A 14822-nucleotide genomic window follows, 5' to 3' on the forward strand; every position below is an offset into this window, starting at 1 on the left:
CTATAAATTGTTAAAGCAAAAAAAAAAAGAAAGAAAGAAAAGCTTCAACACCCCATCCCCTAATATTTTGAGTATTACAAGCACAGCTGAAATATTAGCATGTGAAATCTGATACTGCCCATGTACAGTAAGTAGCTTTCTGACATTTTTATCCAGCTGTGGAGAATCTCTGCACTGTCATCAGGTACAACAAAAGAACAAACTTATGTCCTACTGATGTTAACATTTTAACTTCTTAGGAGAGTGCCAGAAAAGTAACCCAGATCAACACTTTCCAGCTGCAAAAGCCTTCCATGAAGGCCACCCAAGGGCCAGTCAGACTTAGGCAGACCTTATTTTTGAACAGCGGTAACCTCAATATACAGCACTTAGAGCTTTTCTGATTCTTCCCCTTAAATCCAGCACAGAGAAACCTTAAGTTTTCTTTTCCGCAGCTGGATAGACCTATCCAAAACAGGATGGTTCTTTAATCTTTTTGGAAAGCTTATCTGTATTCAGATTGCAAAATATACAGATAGCTACAACAAATTAGGTCAAATGACCCATCAACTTGCAACATCTATGAGGTCAAATTCCAGTTTTTAATAAAGTGCCTAGATAACACATTATACAACAGACCATAATAGTTGAATTCTTTACAAATGTCTTTACGGGCATTTAAAATTGACTCTGTTTCTGCTTATGTGCACTTACATAAGAGAGACCAGTCTGATCTGAGTCATGTATATATTCCAATTAAAAAAAGTATAATGACAAACTTGTTAATCATGCAAGTCTGTTTGTAATATAGCAATGACCAGTAGTATGAATTTGCTCAGCATCAATAGTAGGTGCACTCAGTAAAAACACTATGAAAAAAATACTATGTTTGGGGAGTATCTGACTTTCAACTGTTAATAACTTGACCATGAAAAAAATATTTTGAGCAATCTAAAAATGACACAAAAACACAACTACAAAAGAACCTAAAATTGGTAACAACGTATATTTTCAAATTAAAGTAGATGCCACGTTGTGAGACAATACACATACATTTGTAATAAACCTTAAAGCCCTGATTCAGCCTAATTATATGGCCAAGTTACAAACACCTGAACAGGAGGATTTAGGTGTTCCTTTCAATGTTAAATCATAACAGCACAAAAGAAAAACAGTATCACTGTGAGACAACTATTTCTAATAACTGATAATTTATTGGTTTAAAAAATCATTTTACTGATGTAAAACAGTGATCAAGAGAAATTAGTTTTCAAAAGGTTTCTAAAAATAGCTTGAGAGGTGGGGCCTATTACGTAAAACCCTTAATTTCTTTAATTTTCACTAGTTTATCATTTTTTCCCAGAACAGTATTATTCACTTGGTATTTCAAATACATGTAAGAAGGAAATCACAGGGGTCCTCCACCCACATTTGGGCTGTCACTGATATGCCCATGGGCAGCCCTGTCAGCACGCGTGGCTGTGACTGTCACTGTACCATACTGTATTCAACACTCACTAGAAACAGGGTGTAGGTGATAATATCAACAGCAATAGCACTACAGGTAAATGATAACAAAACAAAACACAAAACAGAAGCAAAACTAATCCCACAATCTCCAAGTTCACCAGTACTGTAACTTCTCTTGGGACTCTTTTCAAAGGAAACGACAACAGCAACAACAAACAGAGCTCTAGGGTGTTTAAAAAGATGAAGTGGCGCTGCAGAGCCAGAATCTGTTCAAAGATGGCAGTGCCATGATGTACATACACCCCACCAGCCATCATAACCGCCTTCCCTCACTGAAATTGTGTATTATGTAACCAACTAGCATGCAGCATTGTAATCTTACAACTGATCACGTGGACAGTGAACAGCGGTCAACTTTGCCTTAAAAAAAAAAAAACCTCCCCCCTCCCTTTACCAAAAACACACAATCCTGAAAAATCTCTCAGCGGCACTTCCCAGTCACCAAGAAGACCCCAAGAACTGAACTTTTAAGAACAAAATAGAGATTCAAAATCTATTTCCCTATTACTACATGAGGATGATGTTTTGGGGTAAACTTAGTGATATTTCCCAGTGGCATGCCCACTTCACAACAGTGCCCCTTTCACTCATTTCCTTTCCTTCACCATTGGCCTCTAGCCTGAGAAAGGGGCCAGCAATAAGGAATAACAGACAGTAAGGCAATCTTACAATGTCAGAAAATGTATTTGGCTTTTTTTTTTCTTTTTAAAATAAGTGCATACAAATACAGCTAGAAGCATTTCTGATTTGCCAAGTGCTCTAAAAAAGCAGCGCAAGTCACAGCCTACATTGAACAGTAACTGTCACCAGAATAATAAAGCACAAAGATATGCTAATAACATTAACAAAAGAAGAAAATGCCTTTATAAGTACATACCTTTTGTCGTCAAAAAAAAAAAAATAGAAACACAATGTATTCAAAAAAAAAATCAAAATTATACAGCCATGTTTATGAAGTCTACATTTCCCTTGTCTTGGATATATGTGTGTGTGTGTATGTATATATATATGTTATACACACACACACACACATACATATATGTATGGAGATATATATACAATTCAAGCAGTTTTAGTCAAGGGCAATCATTGGGTTTTTCTGAAACCGGAAAAGTCACGAGTCTCTTTCTTTCTTCACTTTCACATCTCCAGCAAGGATGGTTGCAATTTCCCCCTGCATAAAGGCCCATGGGACATTGGAGCCCACAAGAGGGCATTTTTCCCCACTGGGACAATAGACCTCTCCACTAGCTCCCTGCTGTTTGATGCTTTGTCTGGAGCAAGGGAAGCAGAACTTGTGCGAAGGGACGGAGGGGCACTGCACAAAGTGGGTGTCCTCCAGCCGCTCGTGGCAGAGGGTGCAGCACAGTGGGGCACTGGCTGCCAGAGAAGAGTCCGGGAGGCTGGCAGGGTGCACTGGCTCCAGTCCTCCTGTGGTGCTTGCCCCCTGGCCGCCCACATCTCTGGGGCCCAGCCTTCTTTGGTTCATAGAGGACGGAGAGGGTGGACTGCTGCTATTCCTCCTGGTAGTGGAGTGAACCTGGTTGGCATCTTTGGAGGCATGACTGCCCCCTGCATTGTCTGCTACTAAGATCAGGGCTGCCATAGGGGACTGGCCATTCTGGGCCGCTTCAGGCGGTGTGGTCCGGTTGGAATGAGGTGAGGCAGTGGGTGGTGGTGGAGACACAAAAGAGGATGTAGGAGTCATAGGGATCTTGAGCCCTTCTGTTGAGGTGGACAGCCACGGCTGTGCCTCTCCATTGATTTTAGGGGCCCCAACATCACCTTCTGGTTCTGGAGAAGGCTTCCTTTTCCTTGCTGTTCTTGCAACTGCGAAAACAAAGAAAAGGAAAAGAGGGGATAAATAAAGATGCACTGAAAATCATTCTTTTATCAAAGTGAAACAAACCTCATTAGGCAATTTTTATTCTCTAAAAGCATTATATGTATAAACCCGTGTTTCCAGCTTAAGTGCAACTTGAAACACTTATCTTTAAGGAGCTCTGAAATAACTATCTATTAAAAAGAAACCAAGTTGCAGGAAATGACATGTATAAAAGTGCCTGTTTTTAAACTGCATTAAACTGGATGTGAAATTACACATGCATACATGTACCCCAGTTTGAATTGTGCATGTGATAATGTCCCCAGACAGGTTAAAAGGTGACCGGTGCCCTCACACTCCCGTCTAAGAATGTGCTGGGAAAGGAAAACCCTGTGTCAGTGCCTATCAGCCCAGTCTGACTCATCTCTGTTATGCTGCTTCAGCACATGAACACGTTGCCACTAAGCACTGGTTCCGCCTCAGGCAGATCAGGAAGTTGGGTGTTTGTTATTTCTGGGGGTTGGGATAGAATGGTGAATGGAAAGAACAGCCCTCTCTCCCCTAGACCCACTCACTCCACAGCCGCCCCTACCTGCTTTAGACCCGTTGGCCCCGTTGGCCTCGAAACCCAACAACCTGCCTGCAGTCAGGGCCGGCTCCTTCTTAAACTTGCTCTCGAAGGGCCCGGAGTGGCCGTGCTGGTGCAGCGCCAGCAGCGTGTCGCGCACGGTCTTGGGCCTATTGACCCAGTCCTGTTCCCCTGGCCCGCGGCCTTTGCCAGTGCCCTCTGCGCCTAGGTCTGTGGCCCCCGCCGCTGCGGACAGGCTGTCGGCCGGACCCCGGTGCGAGGGCGGCGGCGGCTGCTTTTCCTTGGTCGCCGCTTCGCGCTGCTCGTGCTCCACGGCGGCGCTGCTCGACACCGACGCCGGCCGCTTGTGGGCGCCCAGCTCGGCGGGCTGCGCCGGGCCCAGGCTAGCGGCGGCGCCCCCGGATACCGCGGCCAGCGAGGCGGCGGCGCGGCTGCTGAGGCTCAGCGCGGCGGGCAGCGGCGTGGCCGAGCCGTTCATGAGCGGCACCAAGGTGGGCGGCACCGCGTGGCCGCGCCGCGGGTTCGGGCTCTGGCGGTTCAGCTCGGGTGGCTCCTCGAGCTTGGAGAAGCCATTGGGCACCAGGATGCCGTTCACCGGCGGCGGCTGCGGCGTCGGCGGCTGGGGCAGGCCTGTCGCCTGGCGGCTCCCGCTGAAGTCGGATCCGAGGCGCGGAGGGCGCTCGGCCGACGCGGCGGGCGCCAGCGGGTAGCGTTCCAAGGCCTGAGGGGCGCGCGGGGCCGCCTCGGGGCCGCCGTGGCCGAGCTGCTGCTGCTGCTGCTGCAGGAGGATGTCCTTGGCCGAGAGCGGCGGCGGTGCCTTGGCAGCGGCCGAGGCCGCGGTGCCGGGCGGGGAGCGGCCCTCTTGGAAGCAACCGTGCGCCCGCTTCAGCTGCCGGGCCGTCTCGATGACAAACTCGACGCGGTCGGCGCCCTCGTAGTTGACGCAGCCGCGGCACACGGGCTCGGTGAAGTCCCAGATCATGGCCCAGGGCATGCGGGGTAGGTCACACAGGTAGCATGACTGTCGCCGGGACGCGGCCGCCACCGCCACCGCCGCAGCCATGTCCGAGGAGCCCGCGGTGCAGCAGCAGAAGGAGGAGGAGGAGGCGCCGCCGCCCCCCGCCGGCAACACACGCGCCCTCCTCCCCCCCCAACCTCGCGGCTCCCCCACCAGAGGCGGCGGCGGCCGCAGCGGCGGCGGCGGCGGCAAAGCCCGCGAAGGTTCGGCGCCCGCACAGCGCCCCCGGTGCACGAGAGGCGGGGGGCGCGGGGCGAGAGGGTGCAGCCGCGGCAGCAGGTCCCCCCGGCGGGTGCGGGCGGGCTGTGGGGCGTCGCGGCGCGGCGGGCGCTGCAGCGGGGGCTCGGCCGGGGCTGCGGCGGGTCTCCAGACCGGGGCGAACACGGGCCGCGCGGACGCGGGGGAGTGCAGCAGGTCGCGGCGGCCCGCGCTAAGTGAGGGGCGGGGGGCGGGGAGGTCGGGGGGGCGGGGGGAGGGGGGCGGCCGCCGGGGGAGGCTCAGCCCGAGTGGCGGGGCATGCCGCGCCGAGGCGGCGGCGACCGGTGCGCGTGGAGTTAGGACGCAGCGCGGGCTCCCGGGTCGCTCCGCCGCTCACTCACAACTCCTGCCGTCGCCGCTCTGCCTGCGCGGGCGTCAGCGCCCTACCCGCTTCAGCTCCGCCGCCGCCGACGCTGCTGCTGCTGCTGCCGCCGCGGCCGCTCCACTTCTACAGACTTGATTCTTCGACAGCCTCGCACGGCGCCTGCGCGCAGCGCCCCCTCCCCTCGCGCGCGCGCCCGCTGCTCGCGCCCTGGCGCTCGTCCCCCTCCCGCCCCGCGCGGCGCTCCGGGAACTTGTGCCAGGAGCAGAGCGGCAACAACCAGCTCCCCTCTCGGAGTGCTGGCTCCTCTGCAGCCGCGGTCGAGAGGGAGGAGCGGAAAGGCTTTCCAATGTGAATGTGATGCAAATGTTGTTTTTCTTTTCCTCCACTTTCCTTTCCTCGCTCTCCACTCGGCTATATCGACTTGTCAGTCAGGGCTTTTTCCCCCGCCTCATGTCCTTTTTGGTCGAATCTCGGTAAAACCGTGTTTGTTTGTTTTGTAAACGATGCCACTTTGCTACTTGGTTTCTGCCAATAAGCTCTGGAGGATGGAAACTTTAAATCTAGCGTGATTTACACAAGGGTTTTTTTTTTTTTTGAGTTATATTTGAAATCCGAATGAAGGACGCGTAGTTACAAAATCAGGGTAGCATGCCTTTACACTTTTGTTTTGTTTCGGAAAAAGCCACATGCACCATTTGTACCGTTTAAGTTTTACAGACACTGAAATGTTTCCCAAACAATGACAGGGTTAAAATGCCTCCGGTTGCAGTGTGGTTGATGAGTTGTGTCAGTTCTATCGTAATTACAGATTTCAATTATTAAAATTTCTGATGAAAACAAAAAAAAATTCCGTCCGGTTGGCCTGTGAATTTTTCATTAAGTCCCCTTGGAAAGGGAAAGGAAGCGCCGTATAAATAACACCCTCACTGATAGATCTCGTTTCTAGGGTAGCTGGTGCAGGAACACAGCCAATGGACAAAGTTTTTCTTCTCTGCCACGTTACGTTACTCCTTCCTTCCTCATCCACCGATTTCCCCAGGAGCTCGGGACCCGCACCGTACGCAAGGGGACCCTTGAGGGTCGCTCAAGAGGCCGCGCCGACCGCGCCGGGCGGCTACGGGCCGGGCGGGGCGCGCGGGCCGCCTTATGTAGGTTAGAACGGGGGCAGGGAGCCGCCGTGACGTGCGCGCCGCGGCCCATGTGCCGCCGCCGCGGCCGCGGACTGCGCATGCTCCGCACGGACGTGACTCTATGCAATTGGCACTTGCAGCCTCATTAAACGAAATGCACATTCCAGGGATCCGGGGAAACAGAGCGCGATCTATAGCCAGCGCCTCCGCGTCACGGCGCAGGCACCGCCCCCCTCCCCTCCACCACCCCCACCCCCCGCCTGCTATTTCTGGGCCTTCAGGTCCCTCCCTCAGCCCTGCTAAACTTTTTACTCAATGTAGCGAGAGGCTCTAGTACAGTGAAGAGAGTGGGTGAAATGCCGCGGTGACGGCCTGCGAGGTCCCCGCCAGCGCAGAAGGGTGTGCGGCTGCCCCTCCGTAGAGGGAGACTCTCTGGGGCTGGTTTAGGGGCGACTACACGACGGTTGTCGTGGAGGGGCGGGGGCTGTTCGCAAGGCGGCGCTTACTTGGTGCCGTGATGGAGGGGCGGGCGGTTTTGTCCCTGTCTGGAGGCCGACACAAGTTTATCCTCAGGTGCCAACAAACCCGCCTAGCGCGAAGGGTTTGCGATTGCAGACCCGCGAAGACCGCGCTTGCCTGCAGCTGTTGCGGTTATATAGACTCGAGCCCGACTGAGTTGAACACTTGAGTTTCATACTTTTATCGGGAGGAGGAGCTGATTTGTTTTCTGGTAAATCACTTGTGGCTGGTCATTAGTCTTACTGACTAATAGACGTGGGCTTAGTCACTCAATTGGGATTTATACACTGCAGCTCTGAAGGGCGGCCTCGGGAGCTTCTTTTGTTAGGAACGTAGGCCCACATCTTTCCCTTCGACTGGAATGAGCTGGCTAAGTGTGAAGTACTAATTACATGATCTTTCCTACAACTGGATTGGTAGGTAGAGAGAGGGAAAAAATCCTGCTGACGTTTCTCTTGTTGCTGTTGAAAATGCCAGGTTGGTCGAAGGGATTAACCACAAGGAAAAGGGGGGAAAGCCCTCAGAGAAACAGTGGGGGGTGCTGCTTAAAGCATATGAAAGAAAAAAAAAACGCTCTAAATGGCAGAAAACGCAATGCCAGACGGAAATGTTTTTTACAGGCTAACCTGAATCAGTCTTTTCTTGAGAATATCTAGAGAAAAAGGTGCGCACGCCTAAATGACTCCCCATGGTGTGTGTGTGTGTGTGTGTGTGTGTGCATGTGTCCGCCCCCCCCCGCCCCGCCTTGCCCTGCAGTTGCAATCCCGCCTCACCCTTGCTTGTAAACTGGGAGAATGGAGCCCGCCCACATCCCTCCTGAGAGCTGCGGGCACGCGTGGGGTTGATCACTCCCCGGCACCTGGCTGTGGGGGTAGTGCACCGCCTTCAGGACCTGAGGACCTGTTCCTCCAAGCCACTTTCTGGGCTAAGATCTTAGGCCACTAACTTCAACCTATGACTTGGCCCAAGGTTCCCCCGCCAGAAAGAGACTAACCAACTCAGCACCCCTCCTCCAAGATATCAACCCCCCACCCCCAGGCAGACTGGAACATATTCAAAGAAAATACGTTAGAGCCATCACCAGCGGGCACAGTGATGGACTCAAGGGAAAGCCTACGGCCCCATCCCAAAATAGAAATACTGAAATACAAATTCAGCCTTGAAAGGTTCTAAGGCAGGATCTTTTAGAACAGAGCTTTTCTTCTGCAAAAGAAGAGCACTTCCTTTTCATTTTACATTGCCAGTTTAATGTCGAAACTGAGTTGTTGTAACTTCCCTAACGAAATGCCTGCTGGAAAATAGAAAGGCTATTTTAGTTCTGGGCTCCCCTGCCCTAAAAGGATCCGGGATCAGGAGGGTTAAGACTGGCCCTGGATCCAGGACAGCAATTCCTTATATTGTATCAAAAGTCTTTCATGCTGCCTGGCCTTTCCTGTAGCATTGAGGCAGCTTTATCGATGTATGCTAAGTAAACATAGCTTTGTTTTTGTCTTCCACCCACCGCCCTGCCTCTAGGCGCAGACTGGAGTTGGATCCCTTCCAAAGCGGCTGCTGCAGCAGTTACAGCCGCCTCCTCCACACACAGGAGCAGGGTTTCTAGGGTGAGGCAATGTGTCTGCAATTCACAGAGACAAGGCAGGAATTGTAATTGTACTTCATCATGTGATGACTTATGAAAGAGGAAGTTGGTATGTTTTAGTCACGTAGACTCTGCCCTCTTGCTTAAGGTTCCAGGTCCTCTCAAAAGAGAATTATCGTAATCTTTGCCACTGAGGCTCGAGGTTACGGGGTTTGGATGCAGTGTGCGCCTACACATTCATATGTAGACAGGCAGGCAGAGGCAGTGAGTGTTGGTGAGGCGGCGGGTTGAGCCTGGCTTTAACTAGAACACTGAAATGCTGCCATTTATCTCAAGAACTAAAGGAAGTGTACTGTGGGGAACATTCCTGCTGAGACCAGAGGAAGTAAAAGTCCTTCCCAGTGCTAATTTCTAAGATTTTTTTTTCTGATGCAATCACAGTTTAGAAACAAAAGGAAAGGCAGTCAGTAAAATCCTATAAAAAATCAGGAGTAAGGGAATTGGCAGGGAAAGCAAACCAAAAGGAACAGTTTTAAGGGACAGTTCAGTGGGCAGGACAAATCTAACCCCCTTCCCCCACAACGAAACACATACTGCGATTTACATGGATGTCCACTGTCTGAAAATTAAACATCTGAAATCGGATTCCAGTTGCCAGACCTTATTCCACTTGAGATGCTCTTGTTAACACACCGCAATTCTGTACTCACAGCCTACAGGGCAGTGTAAAGAAATGTTCCTACCAAAGGACCCTAATGGAACTCTGTCCTTGGGTCCTGCAGCTGCGGGAGGGGTGCAGCCATGTGCCCCCAGTACTGTGGGTGCTGTCCAGGAGATGGCATTCCTGGGATTGCTGAGTTCATGGGTTTTGTCCTATACAGGGACGTCGAATCACAGCCTCACTCACTCTTTAGAATGCAGCTTCTATTAATAACATGATGTTGCAGCCATACTAAAGCTCTGACTGTAGGGTATGTGAAGGAGAAAGAAAATACAACCACATGTCATTTGGATTTCTGTGGACACCATCCCAGCCTCCTTAGACTTGGACAAAAGTCCTGTAAGACTAGAAGGACACTCGTAATATCCGGGGCCTTTTCCGTTAAAAAAAAAGTTGCAAATATATATGTGAACCTGTGAATACGTCTACACATACTATGGAGAGTCTTGACATAAAATGAACCTTCTGTAATAACCTAAATCCTTCTAGGTAACAAGATTTTATGATACAATTCCACCCGTTATGGAATTGCAGGTACGCTTTTTTAGAAATATGTCCCTTCTGTTTGACCGTTCCCTGTAGCCTACCTCCCCTGTGCACAGAGTGCATTCGGATATTAAGATTTTTGCATGTGGAGGAGGTAAACTCTCCGTGGAGGGTCTACGAGTCAAGCCAAATAAAATTGCAAGAGCTCTTAATCATCCACATGTTATACATAGAAGCTGTTAGTCAGCAGTCTCTGTGTAAACATATGTACAGATCCCCATTTAGAGCAAAACTTGGGGTCTTGAGGTAGGCTAACGACTTAACTGTGTCAGAATTTAAACAGCCGAGTGAAAAACACAGACAAAGGAGAGATTGAGGTCACACCCTTGCCCAGTCTGCAAGGAAATTTGTAGAACTGGAAAGGATTCAATAGCCATTTGATGCCAGAACCTTCCTATTGACTTTTTGGAAAGAGCGTGATGAAATGTGCTTTTCTGGAATAATATCTGGATGTGGGTTTAATTTATGTTTAAGACACTCATGAAAAACCTTTAAAAGAGGTTGGTAGGAAGATACTGACAAAACCCTGAACTAACTTCACAGAAAAGTTTTGAAAATTTTTAAATGGTGGATTTCCTCTCATAGATTTCGTACTTCAAAATTTAACTTTCCTACATGAACATTCAGCAGAAAGGGAACTGAAAAAAGAGTAATGATTCTAAAAGGTTAAGAATAATATGGCATTTTATTTACCTTTCATGTGGACATTTAAAAATGTTTATCAAGGATAAATGCTCTTATTTACCATCTTTCAGAAGCTAAAACTCTGAGGTATGAAAAGATTAAGTGATTTGCTTAAACTAGCACTTAAAGTGAGTGCCAGGACTGAAATCCAGGTCTCAGTCCTGCTATCTAATGAAACAGTCTAGAACATTCTATTTGCATTAAAAAAAATCATGTAAGCAGTTCAGAGTAAAACATACATTCACAATAGATAGTGGGGCATGGTGAGGATGAGGAAAAGTTGCCACGATACTATGTCTTGCATGAGACCTCTTAAATGGCTAATCATTTTGTGCTTGTCTTTTTGATGTTTACATAAAAATTCATATTGGTGTTAGGATAAAGTCTTCAATTCTGGGATTTCGTTTGGGGGGTGAAATGGTTTGGGCAGTCACCAAATTGGAATATTATACCTCCTATTCTTCACGACCTATTTTTTTTTTTAATACGGAGGGAAAGCTCGTGAAATCATTTAATTCCTCACTACTTTGCATCCAGACAAATAAATGCTAACGGACTATAAAAAAGAAGAAAATGTGAAGCCACATATTTCACAGAATTTCATAATTATAAAGGGGCTATGGGAAGCAAAATGATAACTTAAATAAGCTTTTATTGTTATTGTTTATATTTCTTATTAAGTGCCTGTTAGCCAATATTATTTAGACTGACTTCTTTTGAGAAGATGAAAATATATTTTGCAAAAGGATAATAGTGACGGGGAAAATTTGGCCTTTACCAATAGGGTTTTAATAATCTGGGCTGGTGGCTTACTTGCTTTTGTCTAATGTGTTTAATCAAAAAGAGTCCAGTTGTTATTTAAAACAATTTTTTTTTGGTATATATTGGAAATTCCAATGATCTGTCTCAAAGATCTAAACATTTAATGCTAAAACTTTTCTTCCAAAACATTTTTTTTGGGGGGGTCAGTTTTATATATAGGAGAGACAGAGAGAACTCCTGCAGAAGTGAAAAAGGAAGGAAAGTTAAAAAGACTAATGGTGGACTGTAATTTATTAATTGGGGTGAACTTCTGCATGTTTTGCCCATCTTTTTCTGTGTCCACATGATAATACCTCTTTGCTAGGAGAGGGAGTGGGGGGAAATCATTGACAGTGGGAGGAAGTTCATACAGGGAAAAAAGGGAGCCTTAGCAAAAGGCATGGTGGCCAGAAATAGTGAAATGGTTTCCTTAAAGTGACTGTTACTAAAAAGATTGTCACAGACAGCTAAAATGCAAATGGAAATGCACTTTGATGGACCTGTTGGCAAACCTCCCTAGCCCTTCAAGCAAATTCCTGAGTGAGGAAGTTGGTTCTGAAGGAATCCTGGAAACTACACACAGGTGGACTTCCCTGGAGCTTTTATCACTTAGTGTCCTTAAGTGTCTGGATTTAAAATATTTTTCAGACGGCTTTTAAAAATTAATTAATTATATTTACTTCTATTTATCTACTTATATTTGCCTTACCAGACCAATTCAAATTGTTCTTAACAATCACTGAGAACATCATTCTCTGTCCACTTTATGAATTTTGTTACTTCCAGAGGAGCCAGAAAGATAAGGAATTTATCTTGAGACGAAAGAAAATCTCCTGTTACCAGCTAGAATTCAGGTTTCCCAAACTGCAGTTCTTTCTTTAGCCCACTGGTGGGCTATCTCCTATTTATATCTTCTTCATAGGTTCTTCTTTACATACATGTAAATATCTGCAATGGTAGGTAGCTGAAGGACCATAGATTCTCTTTGTACACCCGGCATGAGTTACTGGGACAGTGAGCAGAGTTGTTCTTGAGTGGAGGAGGGGGTACTGGACTTGAATTCATTTTTGCTCCCACCCTTCATATGGTGGTGGGGGGTAGAAGTGCAGAGTATTTGACAAATCCAAGCCCAAGATTTTTCTGACACACATGGTAGCACAAAATGATACAGAGAAACTACCAATAAATGTCTGCTCATTCTTTGAAGGGCATTGTGCCATCTGAATAAAACTGTAAGGTAAAATGGTTTCCAGATCATCACATCATCGAGAACATCACGTCTGCTTAGTTTGGGCTCAAATTCCAGGCTAGGAGTGTCTAAACCACCATCTATATTTAACCTGAATTAACTAGGGCAAAACATCTATCTCAGCATTAATATGCCTAACTGAAGTGTCTCAAGGCAACTTATGGGAAATATTTGCACCTTTTTTTCCACCAAAGTCTGCTTTATTATATACATATACGTACACACACACACACACACACACACACACACACACACACACACACAGTGACAAAGATTTAATATGCTATCCAGAGGACTTTCCGATTAGTTGAGGCCTTAGCTGAAGAAGAAGAAAAAAGTTCCATGCACTGACAGGCATTTGGCTGAATAGGTAGGTCAGCAGGATGTGGAAACTTGTTTTGAGGTTTTTCTGAATCTCACCCAGGATTTTACTACTTAATAGCTGTGTGGTGTCTTTTCTGAACACGGGCTATCTACTGAATTCATAAAGCATTGTATGAGAGTAAGTTCAAGGAATTCTGATGTTTTGACATTTTTGTGACTTTATTAACATCATAAAATGTTGCGTTTATAATCTTGTATATGACAAATATATTTGGGTCTGATTATGGAAAACTTAAAGTTTCTTAGGTTCTATGGTTTCCAAAAAATATGAAAAAAAAAGCACTTATGTGTAAAATTTGTTTTATTTCAACTATTCAAAAACCAAAAAAAGAGGAACTGTAACTTTATTTTCATATAAATATTTCTCACCATATTTATTCCAGAATCAGACTTCCAGATTCCTTAAACTCAGAGTGTAGAAAAGGGTAAGCAGCCCCTTTTAGCTATTACAGGGGCCAGTCTTTTAAAAGCCTGGAATCTGAAGCCCTCTTATACTGAGAACATGTCAGGACATGCCTTTGGGGATGCTGTTAAATAGTTTAGGCCCAGAATTCTACGTTCTGTACTTTTGAAGTTGTTTTCTGTTGGCTAACTACCTCTTGATTATTTTCATGTGTTTGGTGTGCAGGCCGACTTTGCTTCCAAGTAATTAAAAAAAAAAAATCTGTGAAGTATCCACATTATTTTAGCATAAGATTATTGATTTTGTGAATGCTGGTTTTATAATGGTCAAGTTTATGAGTCATGTCAGAGTTTGTCACGGGCTTGAAAGTCAGATACACATTGGAATTTTATTTTTCAGCTCATTCCTGCTTCTTAATAGTATCACCGTGTTAAGGAATGAAAAATTACAGTTACTATGAAAAAGTCTTCTCCTTTGAGAAGCTGTAATTTCCCTAGTAAAATTAAGTAATAATTTTCATTCATTTTAGCTCCTTTTTGAACTAAAGCTGGGAATGGATTGAGACAAATGGATGAAAGAATGAATGGATGGATGGACTTTCCTTTGTCTGATTCCGAAAGGTACAGCTTTGCATCCTTGTAGAGTCTCATAGGGACATTGGAAGAAACCCTTTCTTTTCCCCCTCATGCAGAAGCTAAAAGTTATATGCAAGTCAATTCTCCCACTCTATAGCGTCCTTATGGCTTTAGGAAGTTCTGATTCATGGTTTGGAGAATTGCAGTAAGTTGGTAATACTGTACAGCATGGACTTGTTTAAAATAAAAGTGAAAATTCTGCCTACTTCCACCATGCCCCCGACTCCCACCCCACATACACACCTCCCCCGACCACCAAGGGTTCATTTTACAGGCACTGCTATACAAAGGTATCTGGCTTAAAGCCTTTTCAACATTCGCCTTATAACAGACCTCATGTGAGTAAATGTTTTAATATTTCTTGTGTACCGGCAGGATTCTCAAAATGCCATGACACAGAAAGACATGAACGTGGGTCATGGTTAAAGAAAAAAAAAAGTCTCATCTCATTTAACTTTGTAGGAATTATTTTTTAATTGTCTGTTTTGTTGGGAAATTTTCCAGAGATTTATATACAATGAAAGACTAGTGTAGACGAAGACTAACAGGACAGGCATAAGAAAGTCAGAGTTTTGTTTTTTTTTAAAGCATTCTGTTTTGCAAACCAAGAATACAACTTGCAGATCTTTCTTGTGCTTTTATTATGG

The 14822-nt window shown here is 46.4% G+C and overlaps 1 protein-coding gene across 2 annotated transcripts; it reads right to left on the reverse strand.

Annotated features, from left to right (window-relative positions):
- Window positions 1–2174: 2174 nt before the first annotated feature.
- IRF2BP2 (interferon regulatory factor 2 binding protein 2) lies at window positions 2175–5177 on the reverse strand. 2 transcript variants are annotated; one of them, XM_077168370.1, is made up of 2 exons: window positions 3975–5177; window positions 2175–3339 (listed from the first exon to the last, which is right to left on the reverse strand). In XM_077168370.1, exons 1-2 carry the CDS (start codon window positions 4984–4986, stop codon window positions 2624–2626), a joined length of 1728 nt encoding a protein of 575 aa, XP_077024485.1. In that variant the 5' UTR covers window positions 4987–5177; the 3' UTR covers window positions 2175–2623. The 2 variants fall into 2 exon arrangements, with proteins under 2 accessions (XP_077024485.1, XP_077024483.1); XM_077168368.1 differs by having other exon boundaries at window positions 3927–5173.
- Window positions 5178–14822: the final 9645 nt, after the last annotated feature.

The sequence above is a fragment of the Tamandua tetradactyla genome, chromosome 7 (assembly GCF_023851605.1).
Source record: "Tamandua tetradactyla isolate mTamTet1 chromosome 7, mTamTet1.pri, whole genome shotgun sequence".
Classification (NCBI taxonomy): domain Eukaryota; kingdom Metazoa; phylum Chordata; class Mammalia; order Pilosa; family Myrmecophagidae; genus Tamandua; species Tamandua tetradactyla.